The 25,764-nt window shown below is 37.8% G+C and overlaps 2 protein-coding genes and 1 long non-coding RNA gene across 4 annotated transcripts; all 3 read right to left on the bottom strand.

Annotated features, from left to right (window-relative positions):
- Positions 1–5,228: 5,228 nt before the first annotated feature.
- Positions 5,229–10,243, bottom strand: LOC121050228. The gene is made up of 9 exons (XR_005802418.1): positions 10,097–10,243; positions 9,642–9,965; positions 9,266–9,422; positions 8,801–8,862; positions 8,385–8,549; positions 7,742–7,889; positions 6,994–7,103; positions 6,028–6,818; positions 5,229–5,881 (listed from the first exon to the last, which is right to left on the bottom strand). It is a non-coding gene; the product is annotated as an uncharacterized LOC121050228 (long non-coding RNA).
- Positions 10,244–13,242: 2,999 nt separating this feature from the next.
- LOC112169225 (uncharacterized isomerase BH0283) lies at positions 13,243–15,280 on the bottom strand. The gene is made up of 6 exons (XM_024306225.2): positions 15,123–15,280; positions 14,794–15,006; positions 14,221–14,532; positions 13,869–14,030; positions 13,636–13,719; positions 13,243–13,545 (listed from the first exon to the last, which is right to left on the bottom strand). The coding sequence occupies exons 1-6, from the start codon at positions 15,150–15,152 to the stop codon at positions 13,438–13,440; spliced, it is 909 nt and encodes a 302-aa protein (XP_024161993.1). The 5' UTR covers positions 15,153–15,280; the 3' UTR covers positions 13,243–13,437.
- A 7,486-nt stretch (positions 15,281–22,766) lies between these two features.
- LOC112169223 (uncharacterized isomerase BH0283) lies at positions 22,767–25,552 on the bottom strand. Of its 2 annotated transcripts, none has more exons than XM_024306222.2 (6): positions 25,408–25,552; positions 24,365–24,577; positions 23,782–24,093; positions 23,430–23,591; positions 23,194–23,277; positions 22,767–23,108 (listed from the first exon to the last, which is right to left on the bottom strand). In XM_024306222.2, the coding sequence occupies exons 1-6, from the start codon at positions 25,450–25,452 to the stop codon at positions 23,001–23,003; spliced, it is 924 nt and encodes a 307-aa protein (XP_024161990.1). In that variant the 5' UTR covers positions 25,453–25,552; the 3' UTR covers positions 22,767–23,000. The 2 variants fall into 2 exon arrangements, with proteins under 2 accessions (XP_024161990.1, XP_024161991.1); XM_024306223.2 differs by lacking the exon at positions 25,408–25,552 and adding an exon at positions 24,691–24,967.
- Between the last annotated feature and the right edge of the window lie 212 nt (positions 25,553–25,764).

The following is a 25,764-nucleotide window of genomic DNA, read 5'->3' on the forward strand; positions in this document are numbered from 1 at the left end:
AAGATGAGGCTCAAAACAAGTCCAGATTCGTTCCTAAATCCCCTCAAGATATTCTGGACGAAAATAAGGAATAAAATCTGCATTTTGTCATGGAAATCAAGAGAAAATCAAGGGGAGACATTAAAGATAAGGCCATGGGGAGTTTTAAGGGAGAAAATGTTCAAAATGCGTCCAGATACGTTATCTAGGTACATCCCTAGATATTTGGCCGAAAATGATGAATAAAATCAGAAATAATCCTTGGAAATTCAGCAATTATATATATTAAAGGATTATGGACTTATTTTGGAGCCTTTTGATTGGTTGAGTGACACAACAAAGCTGACATGGCGCTACGTGATTGGTCGAAGCTGTGTGGAATTATTAAATAAATCTTTGGGAAAATAAAAGAAGATTCATGAAGCTTGGAGACCAAGTTCACGTCCCCTATATATACTCCCCCCTTAGCTTGACGTTACACACATTCTCTCATACAGAAAATACTTCCGTAACGTCAGAAAGCTCTTTCCCTCTCTCCATTCTCTAGTTGTAAGTTCTGCGTTTTCAAGCAAGGAGATGAAGAAGAAGAAGGAGCCGTGAAGACATAGCCTCCATCATCCACCTTGAAGACTTGCTTCCAAGATTCAAGAGTCCAACGTTCAAGCTCTCCATCTCCATCTCCACTCACGGTGTAATTCGATCTTTTTCCTTGTAACCTTTTGGTTTTCCTTGCTTGATTTCGTAGGCTAGTTAATAATAATGTTTAGGGCAAAGTTTAAGCCCAATTTCTATGTTTAAATAAATATTTTGAATTCCATAATTGTGATTCTAAGTTGCTTATGTGAGTTTGTTCAATTGAATTTGCTTGATAGAAAACTTTTATATGTTTATCTTATTTGGGTCGACACTTATAGGATTTGCATGTAATTGGTGCTAGATTTAGGTAAACAATTCACCTAATAGTTTTGTAAACCTATTTCAAAAGTAGTAAAGGCTTTGGACAAAGGTCGAATTCAATTGAAGAGGATTGCAAGTAGATGAACTTATTCATACTAGGTTGTGCACTTAAGTTGATAACCTTTGTTTATGCCTCTTGCGTTGAACATGTCTTGATTAGCTAGCTTTATAGACTTTGATTGCATGTTTAATAGGATTAATCTAGGTGCTTTCATTTAGATTAATTAGTACAGGAAAGTAAAATATGGGAAATCATTTGCTTTGAATGTTTCACATGATCAACTTCTTTCTCATGACTTAGATGATCAATTGTAGGATTTGAATCGAGGTACCTCACATGGAATTGGTTTTGATCTTTGTTTCTTACGTTTCATTCTTGTACATGTGTTTTTATATTTTATTTATTTTGTTTAGTTTAATTTTTGAAACCCTAATGTTAAAACCCCCCTTATTTAAAACTAGGAGAGTTTTACGGTGCTAGTTTTTTCGCTCTGCTAAGGTTTCTAGCTAGGGCTTCTTCGCATCTCTTTCTCTCGGCATCCTCCTCTCTCCCACTATGGTTGATCACGTTACCGCTCGTCTGGCAGCAGCTTTGGCGATCTCCAAAGACTGTCGGACATCCTTTGGTCTGGCTGGTGCTGTTGCTGTCTCTTCCCATCATTTTGCGGTGGGGAGACTTCTCTCCGTCACGGCCAAGCGTCGAGCTAATCCCAAGGCTTTCTTGGGGACCATGACCTCTTTATGGGGGTTTGTAAATCATCTCTCTGCACGCGCAGTCAAGGGTCGGTTTGTTTTTCAGTTTTCAAACCCAGAGGAACGTCTGAGGATGATCAAGGGAGGGTCGTGGTTTTTTGGTAAGTGGGCGCTGGCTATGGCTAAGTTCGATGGTTTGAAAGATCCGGCGCAAGTGTCCATCTCTTCTCTTCCAGTGTGGGTGGAGATTATGGATCTACCACTGGTCCTAGTTACTGAGGGCGTTGTGGCACTCATTGGAGCTACCTTAGAGGAGATCGTGAATCTGGACAAGGCTGGTATTCGTAAGGGCACGACGGCACGGGTTCGTATCCGTCACACTCTTTCGTCTCCGGTGAAACAGGTTTTCCCTCCATCCACCTTTGATTTCACCTCTAGGGCATTTGCGATGGTCAGGTTCAGATATGAGAGACTGGTCGGGTTCTGTCGGGTCTGTGGTATGCTAGAACACCAGCGATCGGGTTGTGCTGGCCCTCCGGAGGCGTTGCAGGTCTCTGTCGGCGCCAACCCTAACCCTAGCTTGGTTGGGTCGGCTTCTCCGAGCCTTGAGGAGGTTTTGGCTCAGTCCACAACACCAAATCTCTTTACTTCCGTGGCTAAGTCGACCTCAGGTTCACTCCAGGGTTTCTCAGCGTCGGCTATAGCTGCCCAACTGGCCAAAATTCCATCTCCGGTTCAAGGGGTTAGTGAGCCCATGCAAGTTACTGAAGTTATCCCATTTCTAAGTAGGAAGAAGAGAACGGCCTCTGCGGCCCTCATGCAATATACTAAACGTAAGAAGACAGGTACACAGGTACCTCATATGGAGGTTGTTGATCTGGGGTTTGAACCTGAATCGGCCCTGAAGAGTAAGAATGGGGTTCTCTTAGTCCTGGGCGCAAGAATAATCCAAAACCCGCAGGTTTGAAACCTAAGAAGCTGATTTCTGAGAATCCAAAACCTCGGAGGAAGAGAAGCTTTAAGGCAGTGGAAAATCCTTCCTCTGGTGAAGGCAACTTGGGTCTGGCTGCAGTAACACCATCCCTCACTGGTGGGGGAGGTTCACATGTCTTCTGGCAAAGGTTCTGAGCCTGAGGTATGAACTCCCATGAGTGCCCCCGAGTAGGGGACGTCAATGGGAATATGAATAAATTGGGATGGTCTTTTGTCTTTGGTCGAGGACCATTCTAGTAGTGTCGAACTTTGTTTCTACAGCACTTGAGCTTCATCTCATGGATTCATTATGTTTGATTAGTCTAGGTTTGTCTTAGATTTTTCATTCATGACTCTTTCTGTTGTTACCCGGAGTCCGGGTGAGTCATCTCTTGTAATGTTTCCTACTTTACTTCAATGGACTAACACCCCCCCGCGTTCAAAAACAAACCCCCCTTATTTTATTATTTTGTATATATCTTTTATTTTAGTTTTGTAAATATTATACTTTGTATTTATTTTAATTATTTACTTGTTTTACAATGACAGGTGTACTCTCAATCCCCGAATTTGAATGATCTCTATTTACCGTATACTAACGATGACATTTTCAGGGTTAAATTATACGCTTGCTCATAGCGTATCATCATCCTTGGGAAAGTTCATATTAGTTTCCGTAATAGGTCCTTTTTCTACAAGCAAGTCTCTCGTTTTTGAATCTAGACTATCCCAAACTCGATGATCAAAAATATTCAAATCAACTGATGACTTCAAGCATTCAAGTTCATTGGCAATAATTTCATGGCAAGTATTTTCATTATTTTCTGTTTCACCACTTTCAGTTTCACCTATATCACTAAGTTCTTCGTTTACTTCATTCTAATCTTCTACAAGCTCATCAGAATGAATTTGTAGTTGATCAGGTTCATTTACTAAATTCTCAACATGATTTTCTTTTGTTTCTTTAACAAAATATCTGTCTAAAGATCCCCGTTGAGATTGAATAATTTCTTCTTCTCTTTTCTCTCTTTTTCTTTTGTGAGAACCTGAGAGTTGTTTCCGAGGAAACATTATTGAAACTTGCTAGAAAAAACTCAAACAAGCAAGCCAAACAATAAACTTTGAATGATAAACACTTTAGCATAGAACAATAAAACCTGGAATCTGGAATTGGATTTTTTCCTTCTTGTTTTTCTTTTTGTTCGAGATTGGCTTGCAAATCCAACTTCTAATTGCACCTAATATTGAAAATTGAAAACTGATGAATGAGCAAGTTGTTAGAAATCGCTTTGATTGATAGTTGATAAACACTGGAGCATAGAACATTGGAAATCTCGAATTTGCTTTTTTCCTTCTTGTTCTTTCTTTTCTGATGGAGATTGACTTGTAATACTCTAACTTCCAATTGCACCTAATATTGAAAATTGAAAACTAATGAATGAGTAGGTTGTTAGAAATCAACAGAACTAAAAAAAAAAGTAACAAGACTTTTGACATCCAAATTTTCATTGGATATCAAAATTGAAAAACACACAACACCTATTTTGATTTGTACCTCAGCCTACATTGATGGAAAGCTGAAAGATTCGTATGATCACTGTAAAATAACAGAAACATAGAGAGGAGAAAGATTGGGTGATGGATGAGAATGAACTGAAGAATTGAGTAACCATAAAAATTGCTGGGTTTCAAGGTTTGGGACTTGGGAGAGAGCAAGAGACGCTTGGATAATCAATTTTGCGCTTGCCGTTGTGCGTTGGAAGAAGAAGTAAAGAAGCGATATGCGTCTAGAAATTTATTTTTTTTAATTTTTAATTTTTTACGTTCTACTCTCTATACACATATAATTAAATATATCTATTATATATATATATATATTAAATCTTATTGATAAAATCTGGTGCCCCCTCTATGTTGGGCCCTGGGTTGTCGCCAATGATGCTGATGGGCAAGGCCGACCCTGAGCCTAACTGAATCGTATGACACTTCAGATAAGCTTCATTCATTGCATTTGCATGATTGAGTTGTGCTTCCATCTCAAAGAAGCCTGTGTGGTATTACTGCTTGGTCCGGTGTCTGTGATGTTTTTGTTTTCCAAAGGCAATTGAATACTGTGTGTGTATATATCATACTTTCACTACTACAAAAAAATGATTTAAGGACATTGGAAATGAGTCCTCTATTACATTTAAGGACACCCAAAAAACGTGTCCTCTATCCGGGAGTCATTATAAGTCACATACAAGGACATGGGAAAAGTGTCCTCTTTTCCCTACAAGGACACTTAAACTGTGTCCTTAAAGACCAAAATAACGTGTCCTTGTATCCAATAGAGGACACACAAAATGCGTTCTCACATCAATAGAAATGTGTCCTCTTTTCCCTACTACGACACATAAACTGTGTCCTTAAATGTGCAAAATAAGTGTCCTTGTATCCATTAGAGGACAATAAAACATGTTCTCATATCAATAGAAATGTTCTCTACTAGGACACATTTCTTGTGTCCACAAAACAAAATGAAAGTGTCATCCTTTGCTTGTAAAGACTCATAATATGTGTCCTTAAAAGTTGAAAACTATCCAAAAAAAAATATCCAAAGCATCTGAAAACCACCAAAAGGACTATATTACTCACTAAAATACATTAATATACATACAAAATAAGTCCGCAGTGACTACAAAATGAACTAGAAAAAAAATAACTTAATGAATACTCTATAATCTTCTCTGAAGTGACTACAAAATGAACTAGAAAAAATAAATTAATGAATACTAATCTTCTGATTGGATATCAACCATGAATAACTGCAGCACTGCATTAACTCCACTTATATCTCCTTGCCAAATAATATCCTAAATAAACAACCCAGAAAACATACAATTAGATAACTGCTAGAATGTGTTATGTACCTAATAGCCGTATAATATTATCAAAGACCACAAGAATCCTCAAGTTATTCCTTTCTAAGAATTGGGAACATAGAAGTAAATGGTAGTTACACCTATACATAAAGAATTGAGAAAGCAAAATCAATAACAATAGGTTATAATGTTAAATTTCAAATCAGCAATAGTATGAAACACGCCCAGGGTGGTTTGATGCCCTGAGTGGTTTGAAACATTTCAAATCAGAATTAATAATATGTCACTAATAGTATGAAGTCAGCAATACTATATAAAACATGCCTTGGGTGGTTTGATGCCCACTGTAAGGAAGAGCTCAGGGTTCATTAGAGGCAGCTCCAGCATTCAAAATGAAAGTTTCGAGTTAAAGTTCACTGTATTTCAAATAGTGTAACATTTTAAACTGGTTGCCATTGGGTAGTGATGTATTCAAAGTTCTCTTGTTTTCCATGAGCAAAAGTATAAAAAGAAAAAAATAAATAAAGGCGGAGAGAGAGAGAGAGAGAGAGAGAGAGAATACCTTGTAGGTACAATTATGTGCAGACAAATCAACTGTACTAGTTAATCCTGCCCCTACCCACAAATAAAATGAACCAGCATTCTAAGAGTACAAAGAAACGAGCATTAAGTCATTGAAAATGTAGCATTAGGGCAAAAAAGATAAAGAATTGACTGCTAAAGATCCAGCTATAATATGTATATACATGCCAGGAAACGCATGTCTCAAAAATAGCCACAAGTTAACTTGGGGACATAAGCTTATATCTAGCAGTGTTGAAGAAGAAAATTTACACAGAAGTAAATCTGCATAAATTTGCCATATGAATACTCAACCGAACATAACCAAGAAATGAAATACTAAACCATAACTCTTTTAAATAAGAAAATAACCTTGAAGTTCATCATCCAGCATTTTAAGAGTACAAAGAAACGAGCACCAAGTCATTAAAAATGTAGCATTAGGGCAAAAAAGATAAAGAATTGACTGCTAAAGAGCCAGCTATAATATGTATATACATGCTAGCTGGAAACGCATGTCTCAAAATGTTAGAGAGATTTGTGTAACTGAAGATCCATGAAATCAAAGCTGAACATCAGTTTTGATTCTTTATATTTATACCATTGAATACTGTTTATAACTTATTGTAACAGTAGCATAACAATCAAATTACCTTAGCTATATAATTGCACACTGTAATTCGATTGAATCAATATAGAAACCACATTTTCTACATGGTATCAGCGTTTAGGTTACTTACCTCTTTCCGATCCGATTTCATCTTCCTCTGCTCAATATAGAAACCACATTTTCTACACAAAAATAGCCACTAGTTAACTTTAGGACATAAGCTTATATCTAGCAGTGTTGAAGAAGAAAATTTACACAGAAGAAGTAAATCTGCATAAATTTGCCATATGAATAGTCAACCGAACATAACCAAGAAATGAAATACTAAACCATAACTCTTTTAAATGAGAAAATAACCTTGAAGTTCATCATTGACAAAAGCATGGAGAGCATGGCCTTTTGATTCAATTAGAAGTACTGGTGAGCTTCCTTTCTTTAAGAACTCTTCATTTTCATCAACAAATATGCTGCCATTAGGGAATATTAGGAGTCAAAGAGATTACTTTTCTTTTTAATGAGCAAATTGATTGAGCGCGAAAAACAACAAGCAAAGGTAGTCAGATAAAATATAAAGCTCCAAAGATAATATCAAAGTAAATTATATGAAACCCATGCAATTTTTTTTTTTTTTTTTTTCACATGTCCATCGATTCAAAATGAACAGCCACCTCAAAGTCAAGAAAAAATAAAGCTACAATGTTTCTGTCCTTGAGAGATTTCCCTTGCCTATTCTGATATTAGTTTGTCTTTGAAATAGTGTTTAGTGGTATTCAACCTTGCAAGGAAATAAGTCCCTTAACTAGTAATATTAAAACACAACTACTCTGGAGGCTAATTAACACCCCTCGATATTCATATAAAGGTTAATGAACAGGGTACCAGTAAGGTGGCAAAGGAGGAGGAAATTTAAACTACTTATTTTGCAATTTCAGAGGGAAATTTAAAATGTGCCCATCATGTGTGCCTAGTGGAAACATACAATTCTAATTTTTAGAAGTCTAGGCAATTTCATATTGGTGTAAAGTTACCATTCAAAAACCAAGTCGGTGGATGTCCCTAGAATCCTGCTTTTTAAGAAATTAATGCATCATGAGGAAAGACAAACCTTAGTTGTATACCACAGGTAGTGGTAACTTTTGTGGTATTGATGTGATCTACAAATCCAAAGTCAGCTTCACCCCAGATCCCAGCTTTCTCCACAAATACCTCCCACTTAAGACCTTTCATGCCTTTAGTTTCAGATGCCATCTCAACTACAGAAGTTTGGGATGCTACTTGTTGGAAAATTTTATATTCAACTATAAATCCTAATTGAGCAAAATGATAAATCAAAATTAAGGATAAGCATAGGGCATTTCTCATAACTATTTCACCAGTATTTTATCTGCAGATTACTTGTAAAAGCACAAATTACCAAAAAAAAACAAAATTCATGATGAAGTACTGTAAATTGTAGACCCAAGTGCAAGAGAGTTCTAATTCAAACTCTCTACCAAAGTGTTACACAACAAAAACTTGGGGCTTCAGAGTTCGAATGCGGCTTGTCTAAGAAGCAGACTGTCTACAACTCTACATATATATGTACACACACACACACACACACATATAAAGACAGACATGTATGCATTCATATGTATGTATAAGATACGCAAAACATCTTAACAATTTGAAATAAAATATCTTGGCGGGAAGGAGATTGGGATTCAAAATGTTTGGAAGAATGCAGGCTCAAGAAACTGAGTATCTACCTTTGCTATGTTAAATACTGCAGTCTTGTAGTCAGCCAGTATGCTAACTGACCATGCTGGTAGATGATATGACACATAACGAAATACTACTCTTTTGTCATTATTGTCGTCCATATTAGAAATAAAAGCAGCACATGCTCCGGAAGAGTTGGTGAAAACATCAACCTGCAATGAAGGCGATGTTCATTAATGTCACCCAAGTAGGTAAATAGATTAAAATCACATCAGAATGCAATTGACGGAACTAATGGTTACAAGAGTTAAGCGGCAGAGGATATGGTATCACAGGATAAACTTACTTAACAAGATTCAGAAAATGGGAGTGACCATAACAAAGCTTTAAATAAACAAATCTAAATTCTATAAAGTAGCAGAATGCAATTTGACTCGAGTTCGGAATGCTGAAAAACACTCACCTGAATGATCCAAGATGAGCTATGGTATATGTAGCTTGTCTTAGTAGTCCAACGGAGAGACCCTACACATAAAAATCCCAATTAGAGAATCTAATCTGACAAGCTCTAAGTAACTAAAGTTCAACCAAAAAATTCTTCCACATTTTGAGCCTCAAATCTGATTTGCATTGGAAGGCAGCCATCATGGATGTGCTAACCTTCACAGATGATGAATTTGAAACATGGTAAATAACACATGTTAATAAACATGTAACAAGCGATACTGTTAAGTAAGAACTTATCTTTCTTCCCATGCAAAAATCCATCAAGGTAAAACTACAAATAAAGACCTTTAGTTTTCAAATGTCATGTTCCAATGCGCACACTGAGTGACTGAGCTGATAGTGTAGCTTATCCTATACAACTTTGAAAAATTCAACAACAAAAAGAAACAAAATTTAGAAGGAGAGAAGAGAAATATGATACCATATGCATAAACAGCAGTGTTCAGGAGTGTGTTTCCTTGTTTTGCTGGATCCCATTACCATTTGCCAATTGTGAAGCTGGAAGGACATGGTTCAGGAATCAGGACTGTATTTCCTTGTTTTGCTGGATCAGATATCATGCCCTCAAGGACAAAGCACTTTAGCAAAATAATAAACAAAATAGCAAAACATCAAGCCACATTACTTATCAGAGAATCACTGAGATGCAAACTATCTGGAATATAGATGTATTTTTTATCTTCCTCTCAACTATAAACTAAACAAAAAGAGAAAATGGAGCTAGTATAAACTAGTGTATAGTTGTTCTTCAGAATGATATAACATCAAAAAATAAACAGACAAAGAGGCAAAGGTACCTGGGCAAACAAAACCTTAAGAATGAGGGACTGCCATAAGAGAGGAATCAACCCAAATCCCAGAAATCGCCGAGTCCCAGCCAAGACTGACAGAAACGACACACCGGTCTTAGAATGGACGACGGAGGAGTTGAGTGCGTTCTGGATAAATGGGTGTGTTGGGTTCGTGGGTTAAGTGTGCGAGACGACAGCGACTCCGCCGCCTTCGTCACCTCCTTCTCCAACAACTCCTCCTCAAATCCCTAAATGGAATTTACACCCACACACAACTAAATTTTGACTGGAATTGAAGGACTGGAAAACCTAACAGAGATAGATCGACGGCTGTTTTAATCAACACAAGAGAGAGAGAGAGAGAGAGAGAGAATGTCAGCTCCGATAAATCTCCCAAATTTTCTGTTTGGGAAAAAGCATAATGAAAATGCCATAGTCAGATTGAAAGGAGAGAAAATTACCCATTCGTGGTAAGTGAATTTTTTTTGCTCAGAGCTAAAGAATCTGAGCTCCACAATTTGGTTATTCGACATGAGGAGAGGGCAAATGGGAGAAACGAGGGAGAGAGAGAGAGAGAGAGAGAGGGAGGGAAAGGGAGAGGGAGTTTAACATTTGGCCCAAAAAAAGGGGCGCCTTTGTGTGGGAAAGTTTAATTTTGGCCAAAAAAGGGCTTCTGTTGCCCTGTTTTTTTTCCCGCTCGTCCTTAAAAGGATTTTAGGACACTACAACTAAAAGATGTCCTTGTAGGGTGTCCTTATAGGCAGTATTTGTAGTAGTGTTTAAGTCTTCGAATTGTTCTCTTTTGGTTAATCATATATTTTTATCTTTATGATAAAATATCTTTTTATCCGTTATCTCTTTGAAAAATATGTTTTGTATTAGGTGTCAAACTGTTTAATAATTTTGATCATACTCTAATAGTTTTAGGGCGAGTCTTTCTTTTACCCATATATAGAGTTAGCAAACATGTTTTTTAAAGTACGCTTTGCAGAACTGAAATAGTGCAATTTTACTCAAAATCCAGTTTTACTCAAAAGCAAAGTAATTTTTTTTTGTAGGTTTGACTTTTGACTTGTATGCCAAAGAGAATTAGTGCAAGTCAAAGTTTTTTAATTTACGCTTTGCAAAATTGAAACAGTGCAGTTTTATTCAAAAGCAAAGTAATTTAAAAAAAAAAAATTATAGGTTTGATAACTCATTTGTTCTATGTTAAGGTGAATTAGCAAGTCAATGTCTTTTCATAAATCATTCATGTCATACTACAAGATCAGTTGGGAATCAAGCATATATACACAAGGATTGAAGTTTGAAGAATTTGAGACGAATGGAAGTGCAGTACTAGAAGCAGTGAGTAGATTGATAAAGGTAGTTCAATTGGCTAGAAATTGCCTAGTTAGAGGTAACTGTGTGGGCTGTTATCCGCGTGGTTGTAAGTCTTCCTTGTAAATTGCTTACATTCTTATAGCGTGTGCTTGATCATTGGGACTTCAAGCCTTAACTCTTCAGTTGTTTACTTTACATTGAGGGTTTTACTAAGTATACAAATTCTTGTGTTTTGCCCATTTTTGTCATTTAATTTCCATACGTTGATTGTGACAAGATTCGCCTCGGATTTTACCCTAAAATCCGAAGTGGCCCTACAGGACTCACCTTGGAAGAAATTCTATAAAAAATTTGGCGAAACTTCCCATAAGAGTAGACTACCCAAGACCTGTAGAAAGACAATTACACTTCTAATATCAAACACCATCCTCAACTCTTGGAGCCACGTTGCTCCCCGAATCACAACAAACTCCACAACACAACACAAATCTCAACTGAAGAACATTTAGCACACAGGTAATCAGAGCAATCTAATACACAAGATATACAAGAAAATAAAATAGAAAGATAAAGGATCGATAAATCGTACAATGCTAAAGCAGTGTATGACTCGACTCCATGTACTCCCTACCTCAACTAATCTGGTCTGCAAACTGGACATTTAAAACCGAAGGGCCCAAGGGAAAGTAATCGAAAAACGTTAGCGTGAGTGGACGAAAAATAAATAATAGAATAACTAAAATCGAAAATAAAACTTTAATACTTTCCTGCTTGCTTCTTAAAAGAAACCAACGATGCATGCAACAATAATAAATCATTTTTCTTTAAATTAGAAATCTTGTAACAACATACCAGCCCCACAGGATAAGCAAAATCAGACTAGCCCCGCTAGTCAAGTATTAGTAGAGTAAGGGGAAGAAGAAATCACCATACGACAAAGGAGCCTCCCAGGCTCAATCCTTGACTCCGACCCACAAACACAAAGTAAGTGAGAAGGAGCCTCGACTGCAACACACGTGAGGAGGAAAACTAAAAATAAAGCAACCCAAGTATGGTGAAAGAAAACATTGCGAAAACCAAAAGCCGAAATCCATAAAGCTTCCTCAAAATCTTGCAAATAAAAGCACGAGTGTGGTCTCCAACTGTACTTGAAAAATCTCAAAAATAAATAAATTAAATTCAATGACTTGTCTCATACGCCAAAATATTCTCGAATCAATAACAAATAAGCAAGATTAAATTATAAATTGTAAATCATAAAAAATAATCCAAAACCGAAATCATCACTAAAGCATTCCCAATGCCAAAAGCGAAAGCCGATAAATAATTGAGAAATATAAATCCATCGAAAATCCCATTTTCGAAAGTCTTTCAGAAATATCAACATTGGCGAATAAAAATATAATATTTAATTTCAGAAAATAATTTGTTGAAACTCAACCTAAATCATAAATCCAAATAACAAACCAAAATAGAATTCCAAACTCAAGCCAGTTTTCCAATGCAAATCATAAGCTCAATGAATGATACGATAAATAAATAAATAAATCGCTAATTCGAAAGAAAACAAATGCATGCATCAATGATTTCTTTTAAGAGGCAAGCGGGAAAGTATTAAAGTTTGATTTTCGATTTCAGTTATTCTATTATTTATTTTTAGTCCACTCACGCTAACTTTTTTCAATTAGCTTCCCTTGGGACCTTCGGTTTCAAACGCCCAGTTTGCAGATCCGATTAGTTTAAGGTCAGACGTACATGGAGTCAAGGCATACGCTGCTTCCGCAATATAGGATTGATCGATCCTTTATCTTTCTAGTTTATTTTCTTGTATATCTTGTGTACAAGATTGCTCTGATTACCTATGGGTTAAATGTTCTTAGGTTGAGATTTGTGTTGTGTTGTGGAGTTTGTTGTGATTCGAGGAGCAGTGTGGCTCCAGGAGTTGAGGATGACATTTGGTATTAGAGGAGCAATTGTTTTTTCTACAGGTTTTGAGTATTTCACTTTTAGAAGAAGTTCCGCCAAATTTTTGGTAAATATCTTCTAAGGTGAGCCTCGTAGAGCCATTTCAGATTCCAGGGTGGATCCTGTCAGATTGAACATTTAAATTTTGGTCTAATCTACTTTCGTACATAAGGGATAACTAGCTATTTTACAATCTCTTAACAACGTTCTAAAAAAATTGTGGTTTGACAGAGTTACAGTAGCTGGGATTGGTTGTACTTGGTTTCCATGCATTTTGTCTAAAATCCCAAGTGAAATGTGTAAATATGAGATAGAGAGCTAACAAAGCTAGCTGACATCAATTAGCTAGCAAAGATGACAACTGGACAGCACCAGTATCTTTCAAGATGCCAATAAGATGGAGAACTTATGATGAAAGGTGTAATCTCAGTTCAATGTAAGGGGATCTTTCCACCAATTAGATTTATTTCTTTCAAATGTTTTTCACTTGCATAGTGGAAAATTAAACACGAGGTCAAACTAGAACAGTTCCTTCCATCACAGTAACCGCCTTCCCTCGGAGTAGCACCCTTTGATTTTTCTCATCCAGATGAATGTACAGTGTTCCCCCTCTAGGTGATGCCTGAAATTAAGTACACAATTGTAGTAATATATCATCATAATATATGAACGGACAAAATTGATAAAGTTATGATTAGTGCACAGATGTTACCTGACATGCAACAACATCACACTTTCCCAGTTTCTTGCACCAGTATGGTGCTAAGCCACAATGTGCACTCCCACAAACAGGATCCTTGGAACACAAAAGCATGTTAGTTTTTGTTCTTAAATGGAGTTGAGCATCGATGATAGAAACTTCAAAGTGGAACAAAAAATTTGGTTCCCGAAGATATCAGGCAGTACTATTGTACTAGCTAGAAAGAAACCTGCTAGCATCCTTACCTCATTGATCCCGAATTTCGGGCAGAAGAATCTACTGATAAAATCAAATCCAGACTCTGGAGGAGCAACTCCTGTTACAATCACTCCAGTACCTGGACATTTTTCAATTGCATCTAACTGTGGCAACAAATCTGCAACAGTCTTTCCAGATGCAAGCACCACCTGGAAAATGTAACAAGTCTCAATGAATTAGCACATGCTTAACTCCGCAGTATTTAGAAACACAAATATTGGAATTTGGAAAACATATTCAAATAGTGATGCATATCGTAACAGCCTAATCATTCATGCCATTGTTTATCAAAAAGGAAAATATGAATATCACATCAAGAAAAGGGAATGCAGGATTTACAAGTAGATTATCTGCAACTGTCCTCATTATTTCAACCACAGGAGCACCCCCCAAGGCGTTGGAAATAAACGAAACCTCAGCAGAATTGAATTCAGAAGATGGGTCAGCAGGAAAATTCAGTTCAATAAAATAGTTATCTCGTGCTTCACCATTTTTTAAATGTGAACCGTTGGCTGCCTTAACATGATCTACAACCTTTTTAGCTGTTAGAATTCCAGACAAGGTCGAAAACTCAATAACGTCGGAATCAATCAAACCAGACATAAACAGGGTATAAGCAGCCGCTAATGTTGCATGACCACAAAGCTTAACCTGCAAAAGGATACTATTTTAAGTATTTATACCAAGCTTAACAAGAATTCTATATATCAGTATAAGTCAATTGTCACATCAAATATATCAGGAGCCAAATATCTAAAAGGAATCATTTTCACAAAGTTCTTGTTGAAGATCAAGTTTTTTCAACCGATGATAAAAATTACATGGACCCGGATGAAAGCTAGAAACTCCCAGAGAACTCATGGATCATTTTTACTTTATGAAGGGAAGTAGTAAATAGAGGTGAGCTCAGACCTCTGTAACAGGAGTAAACCATCTGAGTTTGAACCTTGGTGTGGAAGTCAAAGAAGGCGAGTGGTCCGAGCCATTGAGGCGAGTCAAGTAACCTGTCTGAGAGAGATTGAACTCCGTGGCCAGAGCTTGCATCCATTGATCATCTCTGTCTTCCTCTAGAAAGCAAACTGCTGCTGGATTCCCCTTGAAAGCTGAGTCGGTGAAAGCATCCACCTGTTTAAGGGCATTTCAATACTCAACTCTTTCATGCAGTAACTTGCCACGTATAATTCATACACACAGTGACAGACACAAAAGGTACCCAAGAGAGAGAGAGATAAATAGAGTACCACAGAGTATTTCACCGGTTTCTTTGCCATGGAAAATGGTTATGCAGCAGCAGTACACTGTTTGCTGGTGGATAAGACTCTTAATAGACAGAAAAAAGTTTATGCCCGCCGGCGGCTGTCCAAATTTCTATATTTTATCACCGCCTCATAGTACCTTTTCCGAACTTTCCTTTTTCTCTAATTGACCAGTAGATTAGAAGCTAGACTTTTTGGTACGAAAAATACTGGTTTGGTGACTTAGAGATGTAAAGGAAATGGCTAAATTCCAGCGAGAATATTGTTTAGTATTCATTTATTAAGTGGAGATTTTGAATTAACTAATTGCAAACGAACCCACTTCAGCCACACTACCAACCCATGACTAATTCTATGGTGAGCTCTAAGTTCCTCTGTTTGACATATTCTTTCACTCAGGTTATGCATAACTATAGGTTGGCTCTCAATGAAGTGCAATGCTAGTTTTGATTCTGAACCGGCATAAAGCCATAAACAATAGAGGAAACTTGCATATGGTTCTTATTTTGTCCATAAATAACATGGCTCATGAACACATGCCAATATGAGAGAGAGCTAACTAAGCAAAAATAACAGGGTACTCATGAACACATGCTAGAATATAACTATTCATCCACCTAGCTGTTCAATCATTCACACAGTTGGTTCAGTTTTACACAGGACATAGTCATATATAGTGTTAGTATTTGTTTGAACCGACATTTGCATGTTCACTAGAACATAGCTAATGTGCATGGTTATTGAATGACTTCTAATTACAATGAGCTGCTCAACAAGTAATTTGGGCCGGTAGCCAGAAATGTTGGCCAATGAGAGTGGCTCATGGAACCACACCTAACTCATCTCTCTTCCCTAAGTTGACTCATCTCTCTTCCCTAAACCTTAGCAGCGCATGAGTTAGGCTGGCTACATGATGTCAACATGCTTCTTGCACTCTTAGGCCTTGTTTGGTTCACGAAATTGAGGGTATGGGAAATGAAATTTCTTCATTTCCTATGTTTGGTGTGCACAAGGAAATGAACAACTTTCTTTAAAGAAAGGAAAATATGGGGAAAAGTGAATTCTTTCATCTTCTAAATAATTTATTTTTCCTTCCACTTTCCCAGCATAAAATGTGCATTAATTACATAATAAAAATACATAAACTTTTATTACATAAATCATAAACTTTCCAAATAAGTTTCATATCTATCTGACAATCACCCGAATGGTAGTATACCACCCTTTATATGCAATATGTCAAGTTTGTTTGTCCTTATTTTAAGAAGCAATCCCTTGTCTGGAGAATTCCCTCAAGCTTGTAGTCTGTGGTCACATATATTGGTTGTAGATGTCTTGGACAACAATTTGGCTGGCAATATCCCCAGTTCAATGTGTTTGGCTCCAAAACCAGTATGGGTGCAAACTGTCTCTTTTGAGCGTGTGCGCAGGTGTGCCAGCACCGTGGGGTGCAGTCGTCGGAGAATCCCTTGACCTGACTTCTTGATCAAATGTCGTGGACGAGGAGAGCACCAACCTCGTCACCAGGTTCTTCTCTATGCCTTTCGGAAAAGGACTTCTTGCCTTACGGATAAGGCTTTGGTTGTGATCTCTTCGCGACACCGAATCGATACTCAACGTTATAGGTTGAGCAGAGCAATCACTGGGAAGTTTGGAGAAAGCACGGGTTTTGCTAAAGCGTGACTTTAGCTTCGCTGGTTTGCGAGGGTGTTACCTTTGCTTCGCTGGGTTGCAACTAGGTTGCGAGTAGGTTTGCTCCGGAGAGGCTTTGATAATTTGTATGATTAGTTGATTTGAGAGTTGTGTTTAATTCGTCCTTGAAACCTGATATTTATACCTAGGGTTTCGACTGTTCCTTACCATAGAAGGATTATTGATTAAAGTTTTCTATTCGATCTCCGCTACCTGACTCCAATAATGGCTCGTTTTCCTTATGGATCACTGAATGAGTGAAGCTATAACCCAAACTCAAGTAGGCTTATTTTTGGGCAGTAGGTATCGGCCTGCTGTGCTAAATCCCCTAAGGGATCTTGCTAAAAATACTTTTGGGCTCAAACACAATGGGTGTTCCCAGCTCATTAAAAGTATTGAAGCTGAGCAACAGTAATTTTGGGGTCAGATTCCTTCTTCTATATTCCAAAATTGCACCGAGTAGTTGAGTATTGATCTTGGAGGCAATAGATTTATAGAAGGCATACCTCTACAGAGAAAATCAAATGTCTCATCCAAGTTACATATGCTCCGATTGCGATCAAACTTTTTAAGCGGACATATTCCCCATCAATTGTGCTCTCTTCCTTCTCTTCACATCATAGACCTTGGCAACAACAACTTTCTAGGGACCATTCCCACAAAAAAAAGAAGTGATGAAATATATATATATATATATATATATATATATATTTTAGAAGAGGGCCAATCTGAAATAAAATAAAATATTTTGAAAGAGGGCCAATCTGAACAATACTTGATACCTAGCCAACCTGAATGAAAATTGACTCCCTTGATGGCTTACTCTCTTTTGTTGGCCAATTTGGATTTTCTTACTTATTGGCCAACTTGAGTGTTAATGTTTAAGATTGAGCGGTAGCCCAAGTCTTTGTTAACGCTGGTCCGATGGGCGGACTGCTACTTGCAACGTTCTCAGAGGTTCCACTACCTGTCAAGTAAAATACAAAGCGGCGTCAGAGGGAGACCGCGTTGGGCGGTCTTCTCTTCTCCGATGCCTAAGTTAGTCAATGTATTTGTGTTGACAGAATAACAGCAAGTAAGTAGTAAATGCGTAATTAATGAGGAGAGATGAGAAAACCTTTTATAGGTGGGGAAGGGGCCGAGCTCTTCCATGTTTTCAATGTGGGACTGATAAGCTTCAGTTCCCAGCTTCTGGAGCCTCTGAAGCTATCTTGGCGTGGCGCGTCAGCAGTGATCTGGGGGTGAGCCGGGGCTCAGGCAGTAGCCTGCTTGGCTGTGTTTCCGTAGGTCACACCGTTGGCGGTAGTTGGTACCGCTGGTGGTATCATGAGCGTGGCTCACTATAGGTAATTATGCTTGCCAATGCTCATGTAAGTACATTGAGATTTTTCATTTGTTGGCTTACTCAAAACAGATTGCTTGTTGGCTTCCATAAGTCATTTTCCCTTGTTAGCTTACCCTTCCTCACTTTGGCTAACTTGAAAATTGTCTCCCTTTATGGCTTACTTTCTCTTACTTGGCCAACTTAGACTTATCTACGAATTGGCCAACTTGAACTTTTTCATCTGTTGGCTTACCCAAAATAGCTTTGTTGGCTTCCTTGAGATTTTTCATGTGTTGGCCAGCAAGAGCTACAAATTGGCTTTCTTGTGATATTTTTTCATTTGTTGGCTAATCCTTGGTGTAGCTTACTTGTTGGCTTCCATAAGCCACTCTCATTTGTTGGCCAACTCCAGTTCTATCAATCGGCTAAACTCGAGTAAGTTATTTGTTGGCCTTCGTTAGCCGATTTGCCGATTCATTCTTCCGTTGGCCGATTTGAACATAAATATTCATTGGCTTCCATGCATCCATTGACTTGTTGGCCACCCATAAGATATATTCACGTGTTGTCCTACTCAGACTTGTTCATTGGCTTACTCATGAACAACTCACTTATCTACTCGAATGTCATTTGATCAAGTTGTCCAATTACTTACTTACTAGAGCGTGAATATAGAAGCCAACTTATCAACTTGGATTTTGGCCAATAAATTTGGTTCGCTAGCAATGTTTGTACCCACATTTGCATGTTCACTCGGACATAGCTAATGTGCATGGTTATTGAATGACTTCTAATTACAATGAGCCTCTCAACAAGTAATTTGGGCTGGTAGCCAGAAATGTTGGCCGATGAATAATTGGACACTTCGTTTGGTCCAAGTTGAGTCAGACAAAAGTTAGGCCTTTAGTTATCAGCCGACCCGTAGTCATCAATTTGAAAAGAGATTTATTGACTGAAAGCTCATCGGCCAATTGTTCAAATCACTCTAGTCGGTTTCCAACTCGAACTCAAATTGGGAAGATAATAGCCGATTGACAGAGAAGGTCGATAAGTGATAAAGATGAAATTTGATCAAGTTAGTATTTCAATCGAATTGAAGTTCGTTAGCCGATAAGGAGAGTTCAATCTAAGATAGTCTACTTCAAGATTAATTATAGTCGTTGGTGATGACCATCAGAGCCAATCAAGATAGAATCCAGCGTCAAGTCAGTCGACGATAAGTATTGGAGCCAAATCAAGATAGAGTCACTTAGCCAAGAGGAGGCCGAATTCCACTCAACTTCAAAGAGTCAAGATATCAGTTCAAGTCACAGAGCAATCAATATAAATAGATGCATCGACAAAAGACATCACACACACAACTCCATAAACTCAAGCCATCAAGATTTTCTTGTTTTCGACTTACCTTTTGCTTATGTAGAATTTCCGTCTGTTCCTTAGTTAGTTTGCTCTGCTAGTTACAATTTCAGTTACTTTACTTTCCTTGTTGCTTAGTGCCTTAGTATCGATTTTGAGTTGTTTTCTTTGTTTTCTTTCAAACAATAGTTAATAATTTTCAGCCATTCCATATTTTAGTTTTGTTGTTATTATCTTTTATTTGCTCCTTCTTGTCTTTATGCTTTGTTTATTTGATCATGTTATTTACTATTCGTAGTTGCATAGTAGCTATCAATCTTGAAGATTGCATTCGTTACGAGTTCACTTTTACAGTTACATGTTATTACTTGGATCCGATTGACTTAAGCCTTGTGACCAGACAATTCGTATTCACTCACACTTTCACAACCACACCTAACTTACCCAACCTTCAGCCACCAAGTCCTTGATCCAGAGGCAGCGAACTATCGGCCGAGAATAAGTTCCTTCCTCGGCCAACAATCGCTTGACAAATTAGAATCACACGCACTACATCTCCGATTGCACACTTGGCCTTCTGGCTGTGTGCTGGCACGCTCCACAATCTATTCATAGAGAAGGACATTTGTTCCTTCATCTCTCGGATATCTAGGCCGAGGTGATTTTCAGAGGCAACATCTTTTGGCACGCCCAGTGGGACACTAAATATTTTTAGGCGTTGTTCGTAGCATGCAATTCAATCAATCACAAAATAATTTGTATGAACCGAATACGGCTGACTCAAGTGTCGGCCAACATGGCTATAATTATCAAAATTATGGTTTGGAGCAACTTAATATCGGACGAGGTTACTACCAAACCTTCGGCCAAAATATAAATGGCCAATTGGGTCATGGTAATTGGCAAGGTTATAATTCTAATATACATATGTATGAGCCAACTAATAATTCTATCAGCCAAAATTGCCACTCTCAATTGGCCGATAAAAATTATCATAAGCCGAGGTATACCAATGGTTTCAATTATGGTCAATATAACCAAGATAGTCAATATGGGAACGGTTTGTCTAACTCTACATATGGCTACAATGGGCAATACATCAATGGTAACAATATGGTTATACTTTGGCATATGGTTGTAATGGACAAAGTTATGGCTTCAACCAATTCCAAGTTAAGCCACAAGCTTATAATGGAATCGTTCACAACCAAGTTTCAAGAAATCAAAATGCTTATGCTGGTTTGAATGGTAGAACTGATCAGACCAAACTGAAGGTTGAGGCACCTCAAGACTTTAGAAAAGTTGCCAAGGAAATTGTGGCTAAAGTTTGGGCTAATTGGCCAACCCACCCTTATCATTCCCCCGCTACAAGACCTACCTGGCAACATATATTTTCTGTCTCCTAAAGAAGTTCCAAAACAAGTGGAAGTGATAAGCCTAGTAGACCAAGAAGTAGGAAATTTCGATGAAATAGAGCCTATAGTCAATGAAGAAGAATTCGAAGTAAAAGAGATATATCAGAAAGAAGTCATTGATTCGCCAATCTTTTGGGGAAGTTTTGATGAACCAAATTTTGTCTTCAACATAAAGTCATTCCACGATGCATATGAAGACGATGAGCCCAATTATGACCACAATGATCTTGAACTTGGGGGGCTCACTGACCACCATTTGGGGAAACATGAAATTCCTACACTTGAAGACACCAGACACATTGACATGATTATGGAAAACAAAGCCAACCAAGAGAAGGCTTGGTCGACTGAAGTAAACTTTGAAGATGAGATCAAGAAGCCGATTTCTCTGAAAAATGATCATTATGTAGTTGGTTTCAACGACCATTCAATCAAAGAATTTATGCATGTCAACATGGTCACTGGAGACAAAGCCAATTTAAATGAATCGAGGTCGACTAACCTAAATGCAAAAGCCATAATGACTCAATCAAGTTTGCTAGTAGAAGAAACTCATTCTGGAGTTAAGCAAATAGACCATGAGATGAAGATAGATATACAAATCAAGATGGTCATCGGAGATAGAGCCAAATTCAACAAAGTTTTGGCTAAAATAGATGCATGGGTAACCTTGGCCAATCAAGAATTCCATACCACACGACTTACTTTAAGGCCGAAGATCAGGAGAATTTGGTTGATCTATTCTGCATACCTCTTTACGGTTTTCACAAGCATTTAGTCGAAGCTAATGACTCTTGTAGATCAAAGCTTGGAGTCAAGCATCGTTGGCCGCCGCCAGGCCCTCCTGAGTCACTACTCTAACTCGATATTTATGTGTGGCCGTAACTTTATTTTTCTGCCAAGACTCTTTGATCGAGTCTCTTAATTTGCTCAGTTGAACATTATTAGCCAAAACCTTATTTTTGGCTGAGATTCTCTTAAGATACTGCTCAACCATATGATATGCAAATGCAAACCAATCGGCTGAAAGATGAGTACCGAAAACACATACTTTATTTCTTGATAATCAGACCATCATATGGTTGGGAATCAAGCATATATACTCAAGGATTGAAGTTTGAAGAATTTGAGATGAGTGGAAGGGCAGTTCTAGAAGTACTAGAAGCAGTGAGTAGATTGGTAAAAGTAGTTCAACTGGCTAGAAATAATCTAGTTAGAGGTAACCCGTATGGGCTGTTATCCTCGTGGTTGTAAGTCTTCCTTGTAGTTTGATTACATTCTCATAGTGTGTGCTTGATCACTTGGACTTCAAGAGTTAAAATCAGCAGGTATTTACTTCACATTGAGGGTTTTACTGCGTAAACAAATTCTCGTGTTTTGTCCATTTATGTCATTTAATTTCTATACGTTGGTTGGGCATTTAAATTGTGGTCTAATCTGCTTTCGTACGTAAGGGATAACTTGCTATTTACAATCACTTAACAACGTTCTAAAAAAGCTCTGGTTTCAATTGTCTTTTCTATTCAAGTCCTCGATCTCTAGGCCATTCTAGTACTTTAATTGTTTTATTCCTCGTTTATGATATGATAATCTTAGCCTCCACATTTGTAAGATGTATTAATCTTTTGGAGATATAATATATTTTGGACCTCATCTAACATTATGGACGGGGCAATAACTCTAGACCAATGTTCTTTTTGTACCAATGAAGTGTATCATCCGAGTCTTGGTAATCGAACTGTTTTAAAATCCCAGCAACTGTAATTCTGTCTGAAATGTTGACAGGGTTACAGTAGTTAGGATTAGTTGTGCTTGGTTTCCATGCATTTCGTTTAAAATCCCAAGTGAAATGTGTCAATATGAGATAGAGAGCTAACAAAGCTAGCTGACATATCAATTAGCCAGCAAATTAAGATGACAATTGGACAGCACCAGTATCTTTCAAGATGCCAATAAGATGGAGAACTTATGATGAAAGGTGTAAACTTCAGTTCCAATGTAAGGGGATCTTTCCACCCATGAGATTTATTTCTTTCAAATTTTTTTCACTTGCATAGTGGAAAATCAAACACGAGGTCAAACTAGAACAGTTCCTTCCATCACAGTAACCGCCTTCCCTTGGAGTAGCACCCTTTGATTTTTCTCATCCAGACGAATGTTTAGTGTTCCCCCTCTAGGTGACGCCTGAAATTAAGTACACAATTGTATTAGTATATCATCATAACATTTGAAGGGACAAGATTGATAAAGTTATGATTAGAGAGTCTACCTGATATGCAACAACATCACACTTTCCCAGTTTCTTGCACCAGTATGGTGCTAAGCCACAATGTGCACTCCCAGTAACAGCATCCTGTGAAACACAAAAGCATATTCCTTTTAGTTTTTGTTCTTAAATGCAGTTGAGCATAGATGATAGAAACTTCAAAGGGGAACAAATATTTGGTTCAGGACAATATCACAATACTACGGTACTAGTTAGAAAAAACCTGCTAGCATCCTTACCTCACTGATCCCGAATTTCGGGCAGAAGAATCTACTGATAAAATCAAATCCAGACTCTGGCGGAGCAACTCCTGTTACAATCACTCCACTACCTGGACATTTTTCGATTGCATCAAACTGTGGCAACAAATCCGCAACAGTCTTTCCAGATGGAAGCACCACCTGGAAAATGTAACAAGTCTCAATGAAATAGCACATGCTAAACTCCGCAGTATTGAGAAACACAAAGTATTGGAATTTGGAAAACTATTCAAAAAGTGATGCATATCTCAACAGCCTAATCATTCATGCAATTGTTAATCAAAAAGGAAAATATGATTATCACATCAAGAAAAGGGAATGCAGGATTTACAAGGAGATTATCTGCAACTGTCCTCATTATTTCAACCACAGGAGCACCCCCCAAGGCATTGGAAATAAACGAAACCTCAGCAGAATTGAATTCAGAAGATGGGTCAGCAGGAAAATTCAGTTCAATAAAATAGTTATCTTGTGCTTCACCATTTTTTAAATGTGAACCGTTGGCTGCCTTAACATGATCTACAACCTTTTTAGCTGTTAGAATTCCAGACAAGGTCGAAAACTCAATAACGTCGGAATCAATCAAACCAGACATAAACAGGGTATAAGCAGCTGCTAATGTTGCATGACCACAAATCTCAACCTGCAAAAGGATACTATTTTAAGTATTTATACCAAGCTTAACAAGAATTCTATATATCAGAATCAGTTAATTGTCACATCAAATATATATATCAGGAGCCAAATGTCTAAAAGGAATCATTTTCACAAAGTTCTTGTTGAAGAATGAGATCAAGTTTTTTCAACCAATGATAAAAATTACATGGACCCGGATAAAAGCTAGAAACTCCCAGAGAACTCATGGATCATCTTTACTTTATGAAGGGAAGTAGTAAATAGAGGTGAGCTCAGACCTCAGCAACAGGAGTGAACCATCTGAGACAGAACCTTGGTGTGGAAGTCAAAGAAGGCGAGTGGTCCGAGCCATTGAGGCGAGTCAAGTAACCTGTCTCGGAGAGATTGAACTCCGCGGCCAGAGCTTGCATCCATTGATCATCTCTGTCTTCCTCTAGCAAGCAAACTGCTGCTGGATTCCCCTTGAAAGCTGAGTCGGTGAAAGCATCCACCTGTTTAAGGACATTTCAATACTCAACTCTTTCGTGTAGTAACTTGCCACTTATAATTCATACACACAGTGACAGACACAAAAGGTACCCCAAGAGAGAGATAAATAGAGTACCACAGAGTATTTCACCGGTTTCTTTGCCATGGAAAATGGTTATGCAGCAGCAGCACACTGTTTGCTGGTGGATAAGACTCTTAATAGACAGAAAAAAGTTGAGGCCTACCGGCGGCTGTCCAAATTTCTATATTTTTTCACCGCCTCATAGTACCTTTTTCTCTAATTGACCAGTTGATTAGAAGCTAGACTTTTTGGTACGAAAAATACAGGTTTGGTGACTCAGAGATGTAAAGGAAATGGCTAAATTCCAGTGAGAATATTGTTTAGTATTCATTTATTGAGTGGAGATTTTGAATTAACTAATTGCAAACGAACCCACTTCAGCCACACTACCAACCCATGACTAATTCTATGGTGAGTTCTAAGTTCCTCTGTTTGACACAGTCTTTCACTCAGGTTATGCATAACTATAGGTTGGCTCTCAATGAAGTGCAATGCTAGTTTTGATTCTGAACCGGCATAAACAATAGAGGAAACTTGCATATGGTTCTTATTTTGTCCATAAATAACATGGTGCTCATGAACACATGCCAATATGAGAGAGAGAGCTAACTAAGCAAAAATAACAGTGTATTCATGCACACATGCTAGAAACTAACTATTCATCCACCTAGCTGTTCAATCATTCATACAGTTGGTTCAGTTTTACACAGGACATATGTAGTGTTAGTATTTCTAAGAGAGGTGAAGAAGAAGAGAGAGAAGAGTACGTACCAGATAGTATTTCACAGGTTTCTTCGCCATAGATAAAATGATCATGCAGCAAAGAGTCTAAGAGAGACTAAATATTAATAGTCTAAGAGAAACTGGCGGCTAGTCCAAATTTCTATGTTGAGAAACTGGCGGCTAGTCCAAATTTCTATGTTGGGATAAGTTTTCATTGGTCGGAATGCTCGATCTGTGTGGTTTGGTCAAGTTGCTATTTCAGTGCATGACAACAACTAAAACGTTCACAACGTTTTACACGCAATTCATCAATGACCTGGAGAAGCCAAGGAGTAGGGTCTTTCCGACTTTCTGTGGAACAAGCCGTTTCAATCTTAAAAGGGAAATTGACGTTGGAGTTAAAAC

The sequence above is a fragment of the Rosa chinensis genome, chromosome 6 (assembly GCF_002994745.2).
Source record: "Rosa chinensis cultivar Old Blush chromosome 6, RchiOBHm-V2, whole genome shotgun sequence".
In the NCBI taxonomy this organism is placed as follows: Eukaryota; Viridiplantae; Streptophyta; class Magnoliopsida; order Rosales; family Rosaceae; genus Rosa; species Rosa chinensis.